At 32.7% G+C, this 18320-nt stretch overlaps 7 protein-coding genes across 8 annotated transcripts; 2 read left to right on the forward strand and 5 right to left on the reverse strand.

Moving 5' to 3' along the window:
• Positions 1-1403: 1403 nt before the first annotated feature.
• LOC128393243 (T-box transcription factor T homolog 2-like) lies at positions 1404-3164 on the reverse strand. Its single transcript, XM_053353381.1, has 3 exons — positions 2481-3164; positions 1981-2392; positions 1404-1880 (listed from the first exon to the last, which is right to left on the reverse strand). The coding sequence occupies exons 1-3, from the start codon at positions 2630-2632 to the stop codon at positions 1605-1607; spliced, it is 840 nt and encodes a 279-aa protein (XP_053209356.1). The 5' UTR covers positions 2633-3164; the 3' UTR covers positions 1404-1604.
• Positions 3165-3885: 721 nt separating this feature from the next.
• Positions 3886-7179, reverse strand: LOC128393244 (T-box transcription factor T homolog 1-like). Its single transcript, XM_053353382.1, has 4 exons — positions 6870-7179; positions 6376-6787; positions 5584-6278; positions 3886-5191 (listed from the first exon to the last, which is right to left on the reverse strand). The coding sequence occupies exons 1-3, from the start codon at positions 7019-7021 to the stop codon at positions 6018-6020; spliced, it is 825 nt and encodes a 274-aa protein (XP_053209357.1). The 5' UTR covers positions 7022-7179; the 3' UTR covers positions 3886-5191; positions 5584-6017.
• A 1082-nt stretch (positions 7180-8261) lies between these two features.
• LOC128393877 (protein N-terminal glutamine amidohydrolase-like) lies at positions 8262-9841 on the reverse strand (the record flags this gene model as incomplete). Its single annotated transcript, XM_053354113.1, has 1 exon — positions 8262-9841. A coding segment is annotated over one exon (642 nt), but the record flags the coding sequence as incomplete, so codon positions are not given.
• A 280-nt stretch (positions 9842-10121) lies between these two features.
• Positions 10122-11351, forward strand: LOC128393690 (60S ribosomal protein L10-like). Its single transcript, XM_053353901.1, has 3 exons — positions 10122-10284; positions 10479-10748; positions 10848-11351. The coding sequence occupies exons 1-3, from the start codon at positions 10262-10264 to the stop codon at positions 11218-11220; spliced, it is 666 nt and encodes a 221-aa protein (XP_053209876.1). The 5' UTR covers positions 10122-10261; the 3' UTR covers positions 11221-11351.
• Positions 11352-11449: 98 nt separating this feature from the next.
• LOC128393691 (uncharacterized) lies at positions 11450-12151 on the reverse strand. The gene has a single exon (XM_053353902.1). The coding sequence runs from the start codon at positions 12024-12026 to the stop codon at positions 11577-11579; it is 450 nt and encodes a 149-aa protein (XP_053209877.1). The 5' UTR covers positions 12027-12151; the 3' UTR covers positions 11450-11576.
• A 55-nt stretch (positions 12152-12206) lies between these two features.
• Positions 12207-16394, forward strand: LOC128393687 (BTB/POZ domain-containing protein KCTD9-like). 2 transcript variants are annotated; one of them, XM_053353899.1, is made up of 6 exons: positions 12207-12370; positions 12632-12824; positions 12968-13337; positions 13407-13596; positions 13678-14336; positions 14397-16394. In XM_053353899.1, exons 3-6 carry the CDS (start codon positions 13290-13292, stop codon positions 14727-14729), a joined length of 1230 nt encoding a protein of 409 aa, XP_053209874.1. In that variant the 5' UTR covers positions 12207-12370; positions 12632-12824; positions 12968-13289; the 3' UTR covers positions 14730-16394. The 2 variants fall into 2 exon arrangements, with proteins under 2 accessions (XP_053209874.1, XP_053209873.1); XM_053353898.1 differs by having other exon boundaries at positions 13407-14336.
• LOC128393689 (protein rhomboid-like) lies at positions 16392-18115 on the reverse strand. Its single transcript, XM_053353900.1, has 6 exons — positions 17837-18115; positions 17568-17765; positions 17341-17486; positions 17157-17269; positions 16921-17076; positions 16392-16841 (listed from the first exon to the last, which is right to left on the reverse strand). The coding sequence occupies exons 1-6, from the start codon at positions 17837-17839 to the stop codon at positions 16612-16614; spliced, it is 846 nt and encodes a 281-aa protein (XP_053209875.1). The 5' UTR covers positions 17840-18115; the 3' UTR covers positions 16392-16611.
• Positions 18116-18320: the final 205 nt, after the last annotated feature.

The raw sequence follows: 18320 nt of genomic DNA on the forward strand, positions 1-18320 counted from the left end.
AAAGCATCGATAATAAACTTTAATTTATGTTGATTTGTTTTCTCCTTCGTTCTCGCCAATTGATCAACTACTCATATTATTAATATCAATACTATCAATCAGAATCTCCATCATCCAATCAATGATTAGTAGATTAATAAATTAGATTAAAACGTCTAACTAATGAGATTAGTACAACGATAAGTTATCATTACCTTTCCAGAAAAGAAACATTGTTTTCAAGATGAACCAAGACTGATGATTTATTTAATTGATATCAATTAGTTTTCTATTAGTTTTCTATTATCTTCTATTAGTGTTCTATCGGTGTTCTATAATTATTATCATATCATCATCATCATTGTCATTATATTATAGAACTTCTGTTTACTATAGTACAAAACAATTGAGAACAATTTCTATATCAGTTGAACAATTAAATCAAATCAAATCAAGAAACTCCGAAAATCGTTCATGATAATCGGAAAATAAACAAAACTTTTCACTCTCAAGATCAAGTTTAATTTTCATCAAATTATCAATTACGTTGCCGCTGAGAATCAATTACAATTAAAACTGGAAAATCTTTACAATTAACTTAAATATAATCAACACTAAATCAACTAAAAGGTAATCAAGCGACCAAATCTACTCAAGTAGTCAAACAAAAACTGAAAATACAAACAAACAAACAAAAAAACCTACAACATTCAACATTCAACCAATAATACTGATTGTTATTGGAAATTGTAAAATATTATTGTGAGTAAATAATATTAGTGATCATCCTAATCATAATCTTATGAACAATATCCATAATTGTAAGTATAACCATCAACCTCTAATCACAACAATCAACTTGTATTTTTATCCTTACCTCTTGACTACAGTTGAACCAATCAAACTAACACTTGATATCCAAGATTTGGTGTTGATTACAATCGTCAAATGTTTCAATTAAATGATCATATTGATTTTTCTTAATCGGCATCTCTTTTCCCATCATTGTCTTCATCTTGACCATTATTGCCCACTATCACCTCTAATTACTTTGTTTTAAGAAAACTTTTTCTCCTCCTCCTCTTTCTTGATTACAAATCGTCAAAGTTTTCAATCAACTGATTATAACGATTGTAGTTAATCAGCATCTCCCCCTTTTCATCCTCATCCTGATTATCTTCATCTTGACCATCACTGCCCCATCATCATCTCCAACTCTCTCCACCTTCATCTCCACGAAGTTAATTCTTGTTTCTCTCAAACATTTTCTATATTCATTTCCTCGCCTTAATTGTTGACTATTAATCAAGGGTAATGATGATTGATCAAAACTAATAAGAAAAAGAAACAAATTAACAATGACAATTAAAATTAATTATTATTGTTCCTCTTATTTTCTGCTTCTGCTTATTACCTTGATCAGGATTGACATCATCTTAAATTCACATTTAATTGTTAATTTTTCTGTTAAACATTTTTCTTATTGTATAACAACAATAAGAAAATGTAGTTTAAAGTTATATATATAATTTATATCGCTAATATATTTAGCTAACTACTTAACTAGTTAGTAACAATTTATGATTAATAATAATAATTTATCGGTTATTGTTTATTCTTTTGATTTAATTGTAAAAATTGTTACATCCTGAGTTTTGGTTTGGAAAACAATTATAAAAAAATGGTTGTTGTTGGTGTTGTGGTTGAGGATGAACTGGTTGGGGAGGTTGTTGGTATTGTTGTTGTAATTGTTGGTGTTGTAGTTGTTGGTGTTGGATTTGTTGCTGATACGAAATCGTATCGAAAAAAGGATTTGCCTCGTAATTGGATACTCCTTTTTTCTTGCTCTTCTCGGCGAACGCTTTAGCGTATGGGTTATTTTTAATTTTCAATTCTGTGATCTGGGACAGAAAGAAAGAAAAAAAAAGATTGAATGAATCGACTGAACAATTTGAACATCAGAATAAAAGTTTGAGAATGGAAAAACTTTGTTACACTTACCGATTCATTCTGATAGGCAGTAACTGCGATAAATTGTGTCTGTGGTAAACGAAAACAGATCGTTTCTTTTTCTTGACCTGGATTCGATTTGATAACATGAACCTTTGGTTCATATTTGTGCAGTGAATTTAACACAACCTGTCCTTCTTCGGGAGGAGTTCGGTTGGTTAATTTCACCTTGGGAAATTCGATCTCCTTCTTCATCCAATGGGACCCATAGTTAGGAGATTCCGGGTGTGTATAAAAACAATAGCGACTTTGTGATTTCGCTTCACTTTTTGATCCTTGGACCCATTCGTTGTTGATGAACTTCCATCGATAATCACCCACTTGAACAAATTCAATTATCACCAAATACATAGAAAAAGGGTCTAACCCTTGAATTTCTAATTTGATCACAGGGAACATTCGCCTGGATAAAGTTGAGATCAAATAGAAATAAGTTATTAATCTGAGTGAACAAATAACGAGTGTCAACTTGCCAATCGAAGTGAACTTACCTTCCCGCCTTGGTGACGATCATTTCGGTTGTTTTTTTGTTGAACTTATCCCAAAGCTCCTCTTGGAGGACACGAACAGATATTGACCTCGAACAAGGAGTTTGTGACCAAGTTGGATCACATTTATGGTCTAAGTAGTCGATAACGTCCATGATTAATTGGAGAAGAACGGATTTAAAGAAAGTTGATCAACTGATTTAAAATATCCAACTGATTAACCAATTGAATTTGATTTAATTGAAATTCAATCAATTTTAAAAACTTTAAATTTTCAAGTTAATTTGATGAAGACACAAAAAAAACTAACGATACAATGGGAGAGATAGAAAAACAAAAAGGATAAGGAGAGAGAGCTAGGGGATAAGATGGAGAGAGAGAGAGAGAGAGAGAGAGAGAGAGAGAGAGAGAGAGAGAGAGAGAGAGAGAGAGAGAGAGAGAGAGAGAGAGAGAGAGAGAGAGAGAAACGAAGGTGAGACAAGAAAGAGGAGGAGGAGAAAAAGTTTTCTTAAAACAAAGTAATTAGAGGTGATAGTGGGCAATAATGGTCAAGATGAAGACAATGATGGGAAAAGAGATGCCGATTAAGAAAAATCAATATGATCAATTAATTGAAACATTTGACGATTGTAATCAACACCAAATCTTGGATATCAAGTGTTAGTTTGATTGGTTCAACTGTAGTCAAGAGGTAAGGATAAAAATACAAGTTGATTGTTGTGATTAAAGGTTGATGGTTATACTTACAATTATGGATATTGTTCATAAGATTATGATTATGATGATCACTAATACTATTTACTCACAATAATATTTTACAATTTCCAATAACAATCAGTATTATTGGTTGAATGTTGTAGGTTTTGTTTGTTTGTTTGTATTTTCAGTTTTTGTTTGACTACTTGAGTAGATTTGGTCTCTTGATTACCTTTTAGTTGATTTAGTGTTGATTATATTTAATTAATTGTTAATTGTAAAGATTTTCCCGAGTTTCTTGATTTGATTTGATTTAATTGTTCAACTGATATAGAAATTGTTCTCAATTGTTTTGTACTATAGTAAACAGAAGTTCTATAATATGATGACGATGATGATGATGATATGATAATAATGATAACAATTATAGAACTGATAGAACACTAATAGAAGATAATACAAAACTAATAGAAAACTAATTGTAATCAATTAAATAAATCATCAGTCTTGGTTCATCTTGAAAACAATGTTTCTTTTCTGGAAAGGTAATGATAACTTATCGTTGTACTAATCTCATTAGTTAGACGTTTTAATCTAATTTATTAATCTACTAATCATTGATTGGATGATGGAGATTCTGATTGATAGTATTGATATTGATATTAATAATATGAGTAGTTGATCAATTGGCGAGAACGAAGGAGAAAACAAATCAACATAAATTAAAGTTTATTATCGATGCTTTTTGGAAGAAAATTGAAAATTGAAAATTTCTTTTTCTTTTTCTTCTTGATTGTTGGTTAGTTACACCCTAAATGGTTAAGTAAATAACAGTCACAACAATTAAAGGTTTGTATTGTTACGATGATAATAATGGTGATAGAAAAGATGATATTCTGTTTATAACTTGAACAATTTAATGGTAATTAAAATTAATTTGTTGATATTACTTTTCAAAGGGAACTTTGATTTTCCTCCTTCTTGTCTTGAGGCTTTGCCGAGTGGAAACGAGGATAACATTTCACTTGGAAGTCTTTCCAACAATTTAATCATCTTGTTCATATTATGTTCAACTATATTTACGCAATTTAAATATTTGATTGTAAACATTTTGTTTGCACATTAGTTAATTGAGGTGGTTGTGATTATGATTGTGAGAGATTGTGATCCATGTTGGTCTTGAATTAGAAGGAATCATTTTTGGAAAAAGAAATAAATTTTACAAGTAAAATGCTTTTCTAATGGAAAAGGAAATCAACTAATTTCTTCGGGCAATTAATCGGGTGTGGTTACTAAATATTAGAGGGTAGAAACGGACAAACATATCAAACAATTGGACTAAATTACGGGATTAACTTGATGTTCACAATTAGTTGATGAAATTTCATTTCTTTCTTCATTTCTCTCTCTCTCTCTCTTTTCATTTGCTTTCTTCATCTCTTTCTGATTGTGTTGATCTTTTGTCTTTATGGCAAATCAACTTGTCCAATTCATTGATTGATTTCAATCTCGTTCCGATGGTTAATTAGTTGTCATGACTGGTTCATTTGTTTACAATATGATTATGGCTTCGGTCATTTGGATCGGATTAGTCTAGTGGTTTAGGAAATGGTTAAGATGATGATGAGAAGGAGCAACAATACAATTGGATGATTGAAATGAATTTACAACGTTCTAATTGTCGACCCAATTAGAAACTAATCAACCCTTTTTCTCGGAATCTTTGGAATCGCTCGAGTGCAGGAAGCGATTCTTGAATTGATTAAAGTTCATCACTTTTCCAATGTCACAATTTTCGGGATCCATTGAGATGAGAGTTTTGAGATTATCAGAACAATTGATTGTCGCGATTGGGGGGTAAGGAGGTGGTTCCTTGATCCAAGTTCCGTCTTCCCTCTTCATGCGACTGCGATCAGATGCAAAGGAGGTCAAATATTGGGCTGCGGGGATCACACGGAACCAACGGTGGAATTCAGGTCTAAGAGTTTCGTCTTCTTGAATCGACGAGTTGACATACTCTTCGAGAGAGACAGGGAAAGACAAGAGTATCTAAATCATAGACGAAACAAGTTGACTTGGAATTTGTTTCTCTTTGTCCTTCGTCTCCTCCATTCACTTGGTCGTCGTAAACAAGGATAACGTGATAGTCCCAGATCACGAATCCTTGACAATCATCGTCGCCCGCTTGTTGAAACCAAAGGAACTTTTTGAACCATTGGAAATGAAAACAGCGAAACAAAAGTCAATCAATTTCGGTTCATTATCTCTAACCCATTCACAGAGTTTCCAAACATTTTCTTCACTAAGATTAACAATTAAATAAAAGGGAAACATTATTAGATCAACAGATTAACAGAGAAGATAATCAAAAAAGAAAACATCAATTCGAGTCAATCAATTCGAGAATTACCTTTAATGAAGAAATTAAAGAAAACAAGAGAATTAACAAAATTATTCTCACCAATAACAAGAAGTATAAAAAGCAGATTCTTTCGAAATCATTAAAGGTCCAAGATGATTAGCCATTTAATCAACAGGTTAATCACACAGATAATGGAATAAATTGTAACAATTAATCTATTGGAATACGAAACCGTTCAATCAACTATCGGAGGAACCAAATGAAACATTCAACTGTTGGTGTCATCATTTAACCTAATCAGCTGATGGAATGAAAAAAAGAGGGAGAAATGAAAGAAAGGGAGAGAACAATTAAATCAGTTTCTCCAAAGAGTATTAATTGTCTTGACAATTAAAAGAAAACCACAAAATCACGGTAACTATTTGCTGTAACAATTTATTCTTAATAATAATAATTTATCTGTTATTGTTTATTCGTTGAATTTAATCGTAAAAATTGTTACATCCTGAGTTTTGGTTCTGAAAACAATTATAAAAAAATGGTTGTTGTTGGTGTTGTGGTTGAGGATGAACTGGTTGGGGAGGTTGTTGGTATTGTTGTTGTAATTGTTGATGTTGTAGTTGCTGTTGATACGAAATCGTATCGAAAAACGGATTAGCCTCGTAAGCAGAAACTCCTTTTTTCTTGCTCTTCTCGGCGAACGCTTTAGCGTATGGGTTATTTTTAATTTTCAATTCTGTGATCTGGGACAGAAAGAAAGAAAAAAGATTGAATGAATCGATAGAAAAATTTGAACATTAGAATAAAAGTTTGAGAATGGAAAAACTTTGTTACACTTACCGATTCATTCTGATATGCAGTAACTGCGATAAATTGTGTTTGTGGTAAACGAAAACAGATCGTTTCTTTTTCTTGACCTGGATTCGATTTTATCACATGAACCTTAGGTTCATACTTGTGAAGAGAGTTCAAAACAACTTGACCCTCTTCGGGCGGAGTCCGGTTAGTTAACTTGACCTTGGGAAATTCAATTTCCTTTTTCATCCAATGGGATCCATAGTTTGGAGATTCCGGATGAGTATAAAAACAATAGCGACTTTGTGATTTCGCTTCACTTTTTGATCCTTGGACCCATTCGTTGTTGATGAACTTCCATCGATAATCACCCACTTGAACAAATTCAATTATCACCAAATACATAGAAAAAGGGTCTAACCCTTGAATTTCTAATTTGATCACAGGGAACATTCGCCTGGATAAAGTTGAGGTCAAATAGAAATAAGTTATTAATGGACAAATAACGAGTGTCAACTTGCCAATCGAAGTGAACTTACCTTCCCGCCTTGGTGACGATCATTTCGGTTGTTTTTTTGTTGAACTTATCCCAAAGCTCCTCTTGGAGGACACGAACAGATATTGACCTCGAACAAGGAGTTTGTGACCAAGTTGGATCACATTTATGGTCTAAGTAGTCGATAACGTCCATGATTAATTGGAGAAGAACGGATTTAAAGAAAGTTGATCAACTGATTTAAAATATCCAACTGATTAACCAATTGAATTTGATTTAATTGAAATTCAATCAATTTTAAAAACTTTAAATTTTCAAGTTAATTTGATGAAGACACAAAAAAAACTAACGATACAATGGGAGAGATAGAAAAACAAAAAGGATAAGGAGAGAGAGCTAGGGGATAAGATGGAGAGAGAGAGAGAGAGAGAGAGAGAGAGAGAGAGAGAGAGAGAGAGAGAGAGAGAGAGAGAGAGAGAGAGAGAGAGACAGAGAAAGAAAGAGAAATGAAGGTGAGACAAGAAAGAGGAGGAGGAGGAGAAAAAGTTTTCTTAAAACAAAGTAATTAGAGGTGATAGTGGGCAATAATGGTCAAGATGAAGACAATGATGGGAAAAGAGATGCCGATTAAGAAAAATCAATATGATCAATTAATTGAAACATTTGACGATTGTAATCAACACCAAATCTTGGATATCAAGTGTTAGTTTGATTGGTTCAACTGTAGTCAAGAGGTAAAAATACAAGTTGATTGTTGTGATTAAAGGTTGATGGTTATACTTACAATTATGGATATTGTTCATAAGATTATGATTATGATGATCACTAATACTATTTACTCACAATAATTTTACTTCCAATAACAATCAGTATTATTGGTTGAATGTTGTAGGTTTTGTTTGTTTGTATTTTCAGTTTTTGTTTGACTACTTGAGTAGATTTGGTCTCTTGATTACCTTTTAGTTGATTTAGTGTTGATTATATTTAATTAATTGTTAATTGTAAAGATTTTCCCGAGTTTCTTGATTTGATTTGATTTAATTGTTCAACTGATATAGAAATTGTTCTCAATTGTTTTGTACTATAGTAAACAGAAGTTCTATAATATGATGACGATGATGATGATGATATGATAATAATGATAACAATTATAGAACTGATAGAACACTAATAGAAGATAATACAAAACTAATAGAAAACTAATTGTAATCAATTAAATAAATCATCAGTCTTGGTTCATCTTGAAAACAATGTTTCTTTTCTGGAAAGGTAATGATAACTTATCGTTGTACTAATCTCATTAGTTAGACGTTTAATCTAATTTATTAATCTACTAATCATTGATTGGATGATGGAGATTCTGATTGATAGTATTGATATTGATATTAATAATATGAGTAGTTGATCAATTGGCGAGAACGAAGGAGAAAACAAATCAACATAAATTAAAGTTTATTATCGATGCTTTTTGGAAGAAAATTGAAAATTGAAAATTTCTTTTTCTTTTTCTTCTTGATTGTTGGTTAGTTACACCCTAAATGGTTAAGTAAATAACAGTCACAACAATTAAAGGTTTGTATTGTTACGATGATAATAATGGTGATAGAAAAGATGATATTCTGTTTATAACTTGAACAATTTAATGGTAATTAAAATTAATTTGTTGATATTACTTTTCAAAGGGAACTTTGATTTTCCTCCTTCTTGTCTTGAGGCTTTGCCGAGTGGAAACGAGGATAACATTTCACTTGGAAGTCTTTCCAACAATTTAATCATCTTGTTCAACTATATTTACGCAATTTAAATATTTGATTGTAAACATTTTGTTTGCACATTAGTTAATTGAGGTGGTGGTGATTGTGATTATGATTGTGATCCATGTTGGTCTTGAATTAGAAGGAATCATTTTTGGAAAAAGAAATAAATTTTACAAGTAAAATGCTTTTCTAATGGAAAAGGAAATCAACTAATTTCTTCGGGCAATTAATCGGGTGTGGTTACTAAATATTAGAGGGTAGAAACGGACAAACATATCAAACAATTGGACTAAATTACGGGATTAACTTGATGTTCACAATTAGTTGATGAAATTTCATTTGCTTTCTTCATCTCTCACTGATTGTGTTGATCTTTTGTCTTTATGGTAAATCAACTTGTCCAATTCATTGATTGATTTCAATCTCGTTCCGATGGTTAATTAGTTGTCATGACTGGTTCATTTGTTTACAATATGATTATGGCTTCGGTCATTTGGATCGGATTAGTCTAGTGGTTTAGGAAATGGTTAAGATGATGATGAGAAGGAGCAACAATACAATTGGATGATTGAAATGAATTTACAACGTTCTAATTGTCGACCCAATTAGAAACTAATCAACCCTTTTTCTCGGAATCTTTAGAATCGCTCGAGTGCAGGAAGCGATTCTTGAATTGATTAAAGTTCATCACTTTTCCAATGTCACAATTTTCGGGATCCATTGAGATGAGAGTTTTGAGATTATCAGAACAATTGATTGTCGCGATTGGGGGGTAAGGAGGTGGTTCCTTGATCCAAGTTCCGTCTTCCCTCTTCATGCGACTGCGATCAGACGCAAAGGAGGTCAAATATTGGGCTGCGGGGATCACACGGAACCAACGGTGGAATTCCGGTCTAAGAGTTTCGTCTTCTTGAATCGACGAGGTGACATATTCTTCGAGAGAGACAGGGAAAGACAAGAGAGTATCTAAATCATAGACGAAACAAGTTGACTTGGAATTTGTTTCATCTTTTGTCCCTTCGTCTCCTCCATTCACTTGGTCGTCGTAAATAAGGATAACGTGATAGTCCCAGATCACGAATCCTTGACAATCATCGTCGCCCGCTTGTTGAAACCAAAGCGGAACTTTTTCTGAACCATTGGAAATGAAAACAGCGAAACAAAAGTCAATCAATTTCGGTTCATTATCTCTAACCCATTCACAGAGTTTCCAAACATTTTCTTCACTAAGATTAACAATTAAAAGGGAAACAATTAGTTTAACAGATCAACAGATTAACAGAGAAGATAATCAAAAAAGAAAACATCAATTCGAGAATTATCTCATGAAATGAAGAAATGGAGGATTTATCATCGAAAAAATAATATAATCAAGAGAGATTATAAATTATTGTCGAAAATAATCTAATCAATAATTTTATCAAATCGAATGCGAAATCATCAAATCAAAAGCATCGATGGAACTTGAATCATAAAAGGCGCTCAATGTTTCATCGAGCGGCGCTTGAGTGTCTCCCCTGGTTACGGTCCGGAAACGGATGTTGGATTCTGAGTGAAGAAAAAAATAAGACTTTTCTTTATTATTAATTGTTACCAAGTTAATTTAATTTCTGTTTTATCTTGTAGTTTTTTCTAATTTAAATTCTATCTGTTTTGGACTTTCATCTATTGTCTGAAGATGGGACGTCGGCCTGCTAGATGGTGAGTGTTGTTTCCGAGAACATTGTTTCTTAAATATTTTACCCTTTTTCCTTCATGACTTTAGTATTTACTGTTTATATTTTAGGCTTAATTGGCTCTTTTATTTTTTTCCTACATTGATTTGGATTGATTTTGGTTGACAATAATTTTTAATTTCTGTCATTTGACCTTATTTTTGATTCTTTGTCTTCTAGTTACCGTTATTGCAAAAACAAGCCTTATCCCAAGTCACGTTTCTGTCGTGGTGTCCCAGATGCTAAGATTCGTATTTTCGATTTAGGAAGGAAAAGGGCTAAGGTTGATGAATTTCCATTATGTATACACATGGTATCTAATGAATTCGAACAAATTTCATCGGAAGCTTTGGAAGCAGCACGTATCTGTGCCAACAAGTACCTTGTTAAAACCTGTGGTAAAGATGCTTTCCATTTGAGAATTCGTTTACACCCTTTCCATGTAATCAGGTTGGTGTTTTTAAATCTCTAACTTACTACGTCGTATGACTTAGTGTTATCTCATTTCCATATCATTCATTTTACTATCTATTCTTTTCCTTCTTTTAGGATAAACAAAATGTTATCCTGTGCCGGAGCTGATAGGCTTCAAACCGGTATGAGAGGTGCTTATGGTAAACCACAAGGTACAGTTGCTCGAGTGCACATCAACCAAATTATGATGTCTGTCCGTGCAAAGGAAAATCACAAAGATAATGTTATTGAAGCCTTACGTCGAGCTAAGTTCAAGTTCCCTGGACGACAAAAGATTGTTCTTTCTAAAAAGTGGGGATTCACTAAATGGGACTTAGGAGAATATGAGAAACTCCGAGCTAACGGTACTCTCAAACCCGATGGTTTCTATTGTCAATATCGACCTAACAAAGGACCTTTCAACAATTGGGTTAAAATTCAACAAGAATTACGTGGTATTCAAGCCTAAAACTCATTGAAGGAACAATATTGTATATCGTCATCTAAAGGAGAAAAATACAACTAATTGCTCTTGGAAATTGAAGCTAATTGTTGCTTATTAAAATCCAATTTGAAATAAAGTCTTATACGTAATTTAAATTTCTTTTGGTATCGTAATGATCGTGAATAGCTAATTTAAGTTATCTAATGAAGTTGAATCTTTTTCCGATCGAGTTAAATATCAATTCATTAGAGTCTTAATTGTTTAGATTAGATTTAATTCTCTTATATTTACATTTAAACAGTTTCGAGTTTCTCAACCACACTAATTAGTATTAATTAATAATTCTAGATCAGAATTTAAATGAACATTTTGATTCATTTTCATTTTCCTTCAGCTTCCAATTCTTTTAATCTTTCAACTATATGTTGAGTCGGTAATCCTTGATTGTAAGAGTTAATTAAAGAAGATTCCAGGATTGGCCTTTCCAAATGAGGAAGACGGTCAAAAATTGGTTTATCAAATTGTTCATCCAAATCATTTGCCTCTCTAAACATACAATAAATACCAATCATCAAACAGCAAAACGAGAAAACACGAGGATTGGAAGGCCAAACTTCATTTTGATCGGGATAAACGAAATAACCATCAGCAGCCTTATAATTTTTAGCGACTTTCGATTGCATATAAGAAATTGTATCAGAATTAGTTGATTGTTTAACATTTGATGAAGATGAGGCTGAGCTGTTGAACCGAATCAATCTTGAAGATCCTCTTTTGATAAAGGAATTGAACAGTTTATTCATCACTGATGGAAAAGAGAGAACAGTCATTCTAAATTTATTACAATTGTAATGGAACAATTTAAATTGTGATGATTAATAAAAGGAAATCAATTAATTATAGAAGATGAAAAAACAAAAACAAATCAAGAAAACACATGAATCGGATTGAAGACTAGCGACACAATCGGCAAATGGAAAAACTAATTCTATCAATATTTTCATTTACGTTTCTTTAATTTCTTTCACTCTTGATAACAATTTATTTCTGTTTGTTGATTACTGATTCTCACAGAATTTAACATGTAAATTTTAATTGATTAATTCTCATTAGAATCTTAATTACTCTGGAACATTTTCTATTAACTGGTAATCTGAAAATTAAATAAACTGAGGTGAGTTTTTATTTCTTTATTTTTTACTTTCCAAATCTTATCAAAATCTTATTTCTATTCACTATTTTTGTTATTTCTTTTACAATTGAAAGAGTTTTAGATTATGATTATGGATTAGGAGAATTCTTTGGATTCAATCAATCTAATTAAAATAGAAACATCTTTTGTTCGCAATTATTGTGTCAATTAGTTTCTCTTTCCGTATTCATTGCCTATATGTTGATTATTGTTATCTAATAATTTGTTGTCTTTTTTTACCAGATACTTTCTGACACTTTCAGAATGGATTAACTTTAATTGTTGGGCTCAGGATAATCGTCATGAATTCGTAATCTTTGCTCTTTATTGTGTTGCCTATTGAACAAAATTTCTACTCGTGTTTGAAGTTTCATCAAAAGTTTACTTTCTCTCAACTCTGAACCGGATCACTTATTTGATTTAATTCTTGCACTCGGTTGGTTTCTCATTAATTTAGATTAGAATCTTTTCTCTATTTCATATTATTACTTTTTCAAATTTTCTAAAGATTTTCATCAATGAACTAATTGTGATTTTCTCTATTCTTTCTTTAAATCGCATGAAACAATTTTCCACCAGCAATTGTATCGTTCGTTTAGATGTTCAACATCTCATTTGTTTCAATATTGTTACCTGGTGATTAATCTCAACCTTTTGGATGCTTTTGATTTCCTTTCTACCTGAATGATTGTTCAAACATCATGATTCACAACATGAATCATTTATCGTAAATGCTTATTGTTTTCCCGATTAATCATTGTCATTACATTAGAACCTGCAAGTTATCATCAAGCACCTCGTTTGTTTTTCTTGAATGAAAATCCTGTGAACACTTTAGATCGGATTCTATCAAATTCCTGGCAAATACTCTTCTCATTTCGTTGGATTAAAATAAGTTAAAATGAAGAGAGTTATCATCTTCAGAAATGGAGCTAAATTCGATGGAAAGGTTTGTTCTTTTTCATTCAATTTGAACTGAAAAACACTAAATTTCTCTCTTCGTTTTTCCATCAATTAGGTTCTACTAGTCACTCATTCATTGGAAGATCTATTAAAAGATGCCTCTGCCAAGTTGAACATTACTGCTAAAAAAGCATTCACTCCACAGGGAGGAGAGATCGATGATATTAAATTGATTCGAGATGATGACATACTCTACATTTCTAGTGGTGAACCATTTATCCAGATTCCGGATCATCTGTTGACTTGTAATTCAACTAATACTCAATACCAGAGAAACCGAGGTTTTCATGGTAATTCATCTCCTCTTCTTGTTTCTTTACCTTTAGCTTCTGGCTCATTGTTATCTTCTATTTCATCATCGTCATCATCTTCATCTTATCAATCTGCTTCATCCGAATGGATTAGTCTTAATATTGGTGGTAAAGTTTTTTCCACCACCAAGCAAACCTTAATTAGCAAGGAACCAAACTCAATGTTATCCCGAATGTTTTCAAATGATTCCTCTCTCATTCAACCCTCTCCTCGAGATCCTTCTGGCGCTTATCTTATCGATCGAAGTCCACACTACTTTGAACCAATTCTTGGTTACCTAAGACATGGTCAGTTAATTTTGGATAAAAATGTCAACCCTCAGGGTATTTTGGAAGAGGCCAAATTCTATGGAATCGCCTCACTAATACCGACTCTAGAAGCGATGGTGGCCTCAGAGGAAGATCCAGCTCCCGATGTGAACAGTTTACCTCTTACTCGAAGGGATGTTATCAATGCTTTGATAAGCACCTCTTTCAATTCTGAATTGCGGTTTCAGGGGGTCAACTTAGCGGGTGCTGATCTATCAAAATTAGATTTACGACATATTAACTTTAAATTTGCTAATCTACGAGGAGCTGGACTTCAAGGAGCAAATTTAAGCTACTGTTGCCTCGAAAGATGTGACCTATCGTCAAGTAACATGGAAGGAGTTATTTTGTTTGGCGTTAAAATGGTAAATAATTTATAAAATCTAATGAAATTTTCAAAATTTAATTATTTTTCTCTCAATTAGGTTTGTGCCAATTTAGAAAGAGCGAGTCTCAGAGCGGCCCATATGGAAGATCCTCTCGGTAAACGAACCAACATGGAAGGTGTCAACTTAAAGGGAGCCATTTTAGAGGGAAGCCAAATGGCGGGTGTTAATTTAAGAGTGGCCACACTGAAAAATGCAAACCTTAAAAACTGTGACCTCCGTGGTGCTTGTCTGGCTGGAGCTGATCTCGAAAATTGTGACCTAAGTTGTTCCGATTTACATGAAGCCAATTTACGAGGAGCCAATTTGAAGGGAGCAGCGTTTGAATTAATGCCAACGGCCTTACACATGTCACAAACCTTGTGTAATTAATCAATTAATCAATCAATTAATGTATTTATGGACACATGATAATCATAACTTCTATGGGCAAATTGGCTGGACAAATTTCAACTAATTCAACTATTTTCCATTTTCTTATAAACTTAACTGGTGATTAAAAGACTGCACATTTAAAGAAGAAACGAAAGCGACAAAAAAAAAGAAAACAATATTTTTAATGATCGAAAAAGAACATTTTTCGTTTTCTTTTGATCAAATGTTCTATTCCACAATTAAATCGATTCTATTAATCAACAATCCTGTTGATTTAATTTCCATTTGAATTTAGATTGTGCGGTTCAACTTCCCACCGAGAGATACATTGTATTGCCATCTAACGTTTCTCTTTCTCTCCATCACTTCCTCGTTCTTTTCTCTCTCATAACCTGAACGCTAACAACTGGTTACCACTAGTTAGTTAGTTTCTTTTCTCTTTCCAACAGACAAACAGTTCATTTAAATTTAATTGATGTTGACCTTTTTCTTTCTATTCTACAATTGATTTAATTCCAATTTAGCTTATTTTACTTTCGTCTATTTAAATTGTGTTTATGTGAAAATCATTGTTTTTGTTGATTTTGTGTTTGCTTTCATAATCTTGTTTCCCTTTTCCATTCATTTGTCTCTTTGTTTACCTTTTTTTTTGTTGTGATTTATTATCATATTTGAACCATTTTGATTATGGCTCGTTGGGAAGACACCGCTCTCTCTATGCCTAAGATCACCAAAGATCCTATTCTTGCTTTAATAGAATCCCAAGTTGAAGTGGACACGGAAATTGAACAAAGACCTCGCACTTCTGCTCCTGTGGTTGAAGAAGGTGAAAATGATTCACCCGATGAATGGGATAGTGTTTATGGCGATCAAGACGAAGCCAATGGTCGAGATGTCAATGATACTGGTACAACGGATAATCCAATTGATTTAGATGGGGAAAATTTTCCTTCTCTAAGTGATGATGAAAGAAAAGTGAACATCAAAAAAGAAGAACATGAATCAAATGGTTCTCAGGACTCGGTTGCCTCGTTGACGGAAAAGATGAGATCATTACAGGTCGAAAATGCTTTTCTTTTGACCAATAAAGAGCAATTGGAGAAACGTATCAGCGAATTGGAAAATTTGTACCATGATACAATTCCAGGAGTTTCTAATCATACTCGAAGCTCTAAGGATTATGAGAATCTTTCAGCGACTGTTTTGATCGATGGTCGGGAAATTTTAGTTACTGGTCTTTCTCCGCGAATGAGCGGTTGGGATTTCACTCGGAAAGTGTCTGAAGCTGCTGGAATTCACCCTGGACACATGATTGTCATGCAACATTCACCCATTCAACTTGATTTACCTCTCAATCAACTTGGACTTGGGATGAGGCCATTCTACGCGGTATCATTAGGACACCGACGAATTGAAAGAGGTCGATCAATCAAAGTTCAATTACTGTGCAGAGGCCCATTAATTTAATTGTAATCGCTCATAGTTCGAGATTTTCTTCATGCTTCTCAATTGTCTTCTTATATTCAACTCAATTTTCAACATCATCATTAATCCGATTTGCTTATTTCATATGTTATCTCAATTCATTATTGCGCATTCATTTTTACAATTCATCTCATGTGTTTACAATCATTACGTAAATAAAATTCGTTGCAAATATTATCAATATTTTTGATTATGAAAATATTTAATTTTTGCGATGTTTATAATTAATTATGAATCAGTTTATAGCTGTGATAGCTAATGAAAAACCTCATTAGTCAATTGGTAAATCTCTTAATTACTCTCATTTGGCTGATAAGAAAAGTCAATTCTTAATTGATAATCTTTTGAAAAGATTGAAATATCATAGAAAATATAATAATTGTGATAATCACTTTCAATGTAGAACATTGTAAATGATAGCAAATGCCATGCAAATTATATAACCAGTAAGTGCCAACCACCAGATGAATTGTTCATGAAGCTTTTGCTCGAAGTTTTTGAGAACAATTAAGCCAATTGTTAATCCAGCTAAAGCTCCGGTAAAATGGGCCACATAAGAGGTCTGAACGGATTCCTCTTTCACCGAATACCTTTCGTAAACAGCGAAACCAACGTCGAAACTAGCTAATAATTGAGATGAACAATTAGAAAATCAATCATTTCAAAAACTTTATTCACTTCAATACAAATACTTTATACTTACCGATCAATAAAATACCACAAACTCTAAGGAAGCCAAGTTTCATTTCTTTATTGTTAAGAATCACATTCGCAATGTGAGCCGCAAGTAAAGCATAGACACCGCCTGAGGCACCGACAAGGTAGACATCAGAATCGAATACGGAAGTTCCAAGAGATCCTGTTGATTGAACAATAGAAAATTAGTTATACTCATATGAAGCAAAGAATGTAAGTTACAAATAGCGATGGAAATATTACCAGCTAGAATTCCTGCCATGTAGATTGTTCCTATTCGAGTAGACCCATGAACCATTTCCAAAGGTAAACCAATCAATAGTTGGGTGATTATATTGAAAAGAAGATGAGTCCAACTGAAGAGAAAATTTAACAAAGATCAATTTCAAATTGAGCAAAAGAAAAAGTTTCCATCAATCAAATTTACCCCGTATGAAGAACCATGTAAAAAGCAAATCTCCAAAATTCTTGTCGCTTATCTGGCCGGTAGATAAATAGATCATTTGAAAGCACTGAAGACATTGTGGTCATTTCATCTGAGTCAAAACATAGAAAATGAATGAAATAAAGAAGCTGGTGAAGAAGAAGAAGAAGAGAGAAAAAGCAAAAGAATATTAATCCAACGATAAATTTCAGAACAATTGTAAGATTTACCTGAATCAAGGTGACGGAAATAATGAAAATCGGTGGAGGCCAACATTTATAGGTGTCGGCATAATACTTTCGATCCCTTAAATCGTCAAGAAAATTATCGGCGACACAATTAACCATTTTTTCAAAAGCAACATTTTTGTTTTCGCCATTTTTGGTTCGCTGTAAATCAGAGTCAACACAATCTGTATCAACGAGATCCTGAATGAAATAGTAAACAAGAATCAGTTAACTAGGTGATGGAAAAAACTAAGACAATTAAAACTACTCACCATGAGAGTTGAATAAATAGAAAATAATTAAGATTTGATTACATGTGTTAAGAAAAAAAGATGAGATCAAGAAAATTGGATGAAACAAATTCCTGTCAATGTTGAGTTATGATTAAACTAATAGGTGAATCTATAAGAAACCACAATGATTGTATCATTCTTGAAGATAACACACTGGCCATGATTAAATTTAATTTCTATGTTTAAAACAATCAACAAATTTTACTCAAAAAACTTGACAGAAAACAGATGATCAGAAATACTATTCCTGGAATAGAAAAGAAGCTCCACCTTTCGGAAGAAAAGATTATCAGAAATAATTTAATTTTCTTTCTAATTATTTCACTTATTAGAAATTATTTTTCACTTATTTTTTGTCGATTTTCCAATTGATTAATCGTTTAGAGTTTAAGTGAAATAATTAGATGATCCAACTTGGTCACAAACTCCTTGTTCGAGGTCAATATCTGTTCGTGTCCTCCAA

Source organism: Panonychus citri, unplaced genomic scaffold (assembly GCF_014898815.1).
Source record: "Panonychus citri isolate SS breed McGregor unplaced genomic scaffold, ASM1489881v1 Contig00138, whole genome shotgun sequence".
NCBI classification, from domain to species: domain Eukaryota; kingdom Metazoa; phylum Arthropoda; class Arachnida; order Trombidiformes; family Tetranychidae; genus Panonychus; species Panonychus citri.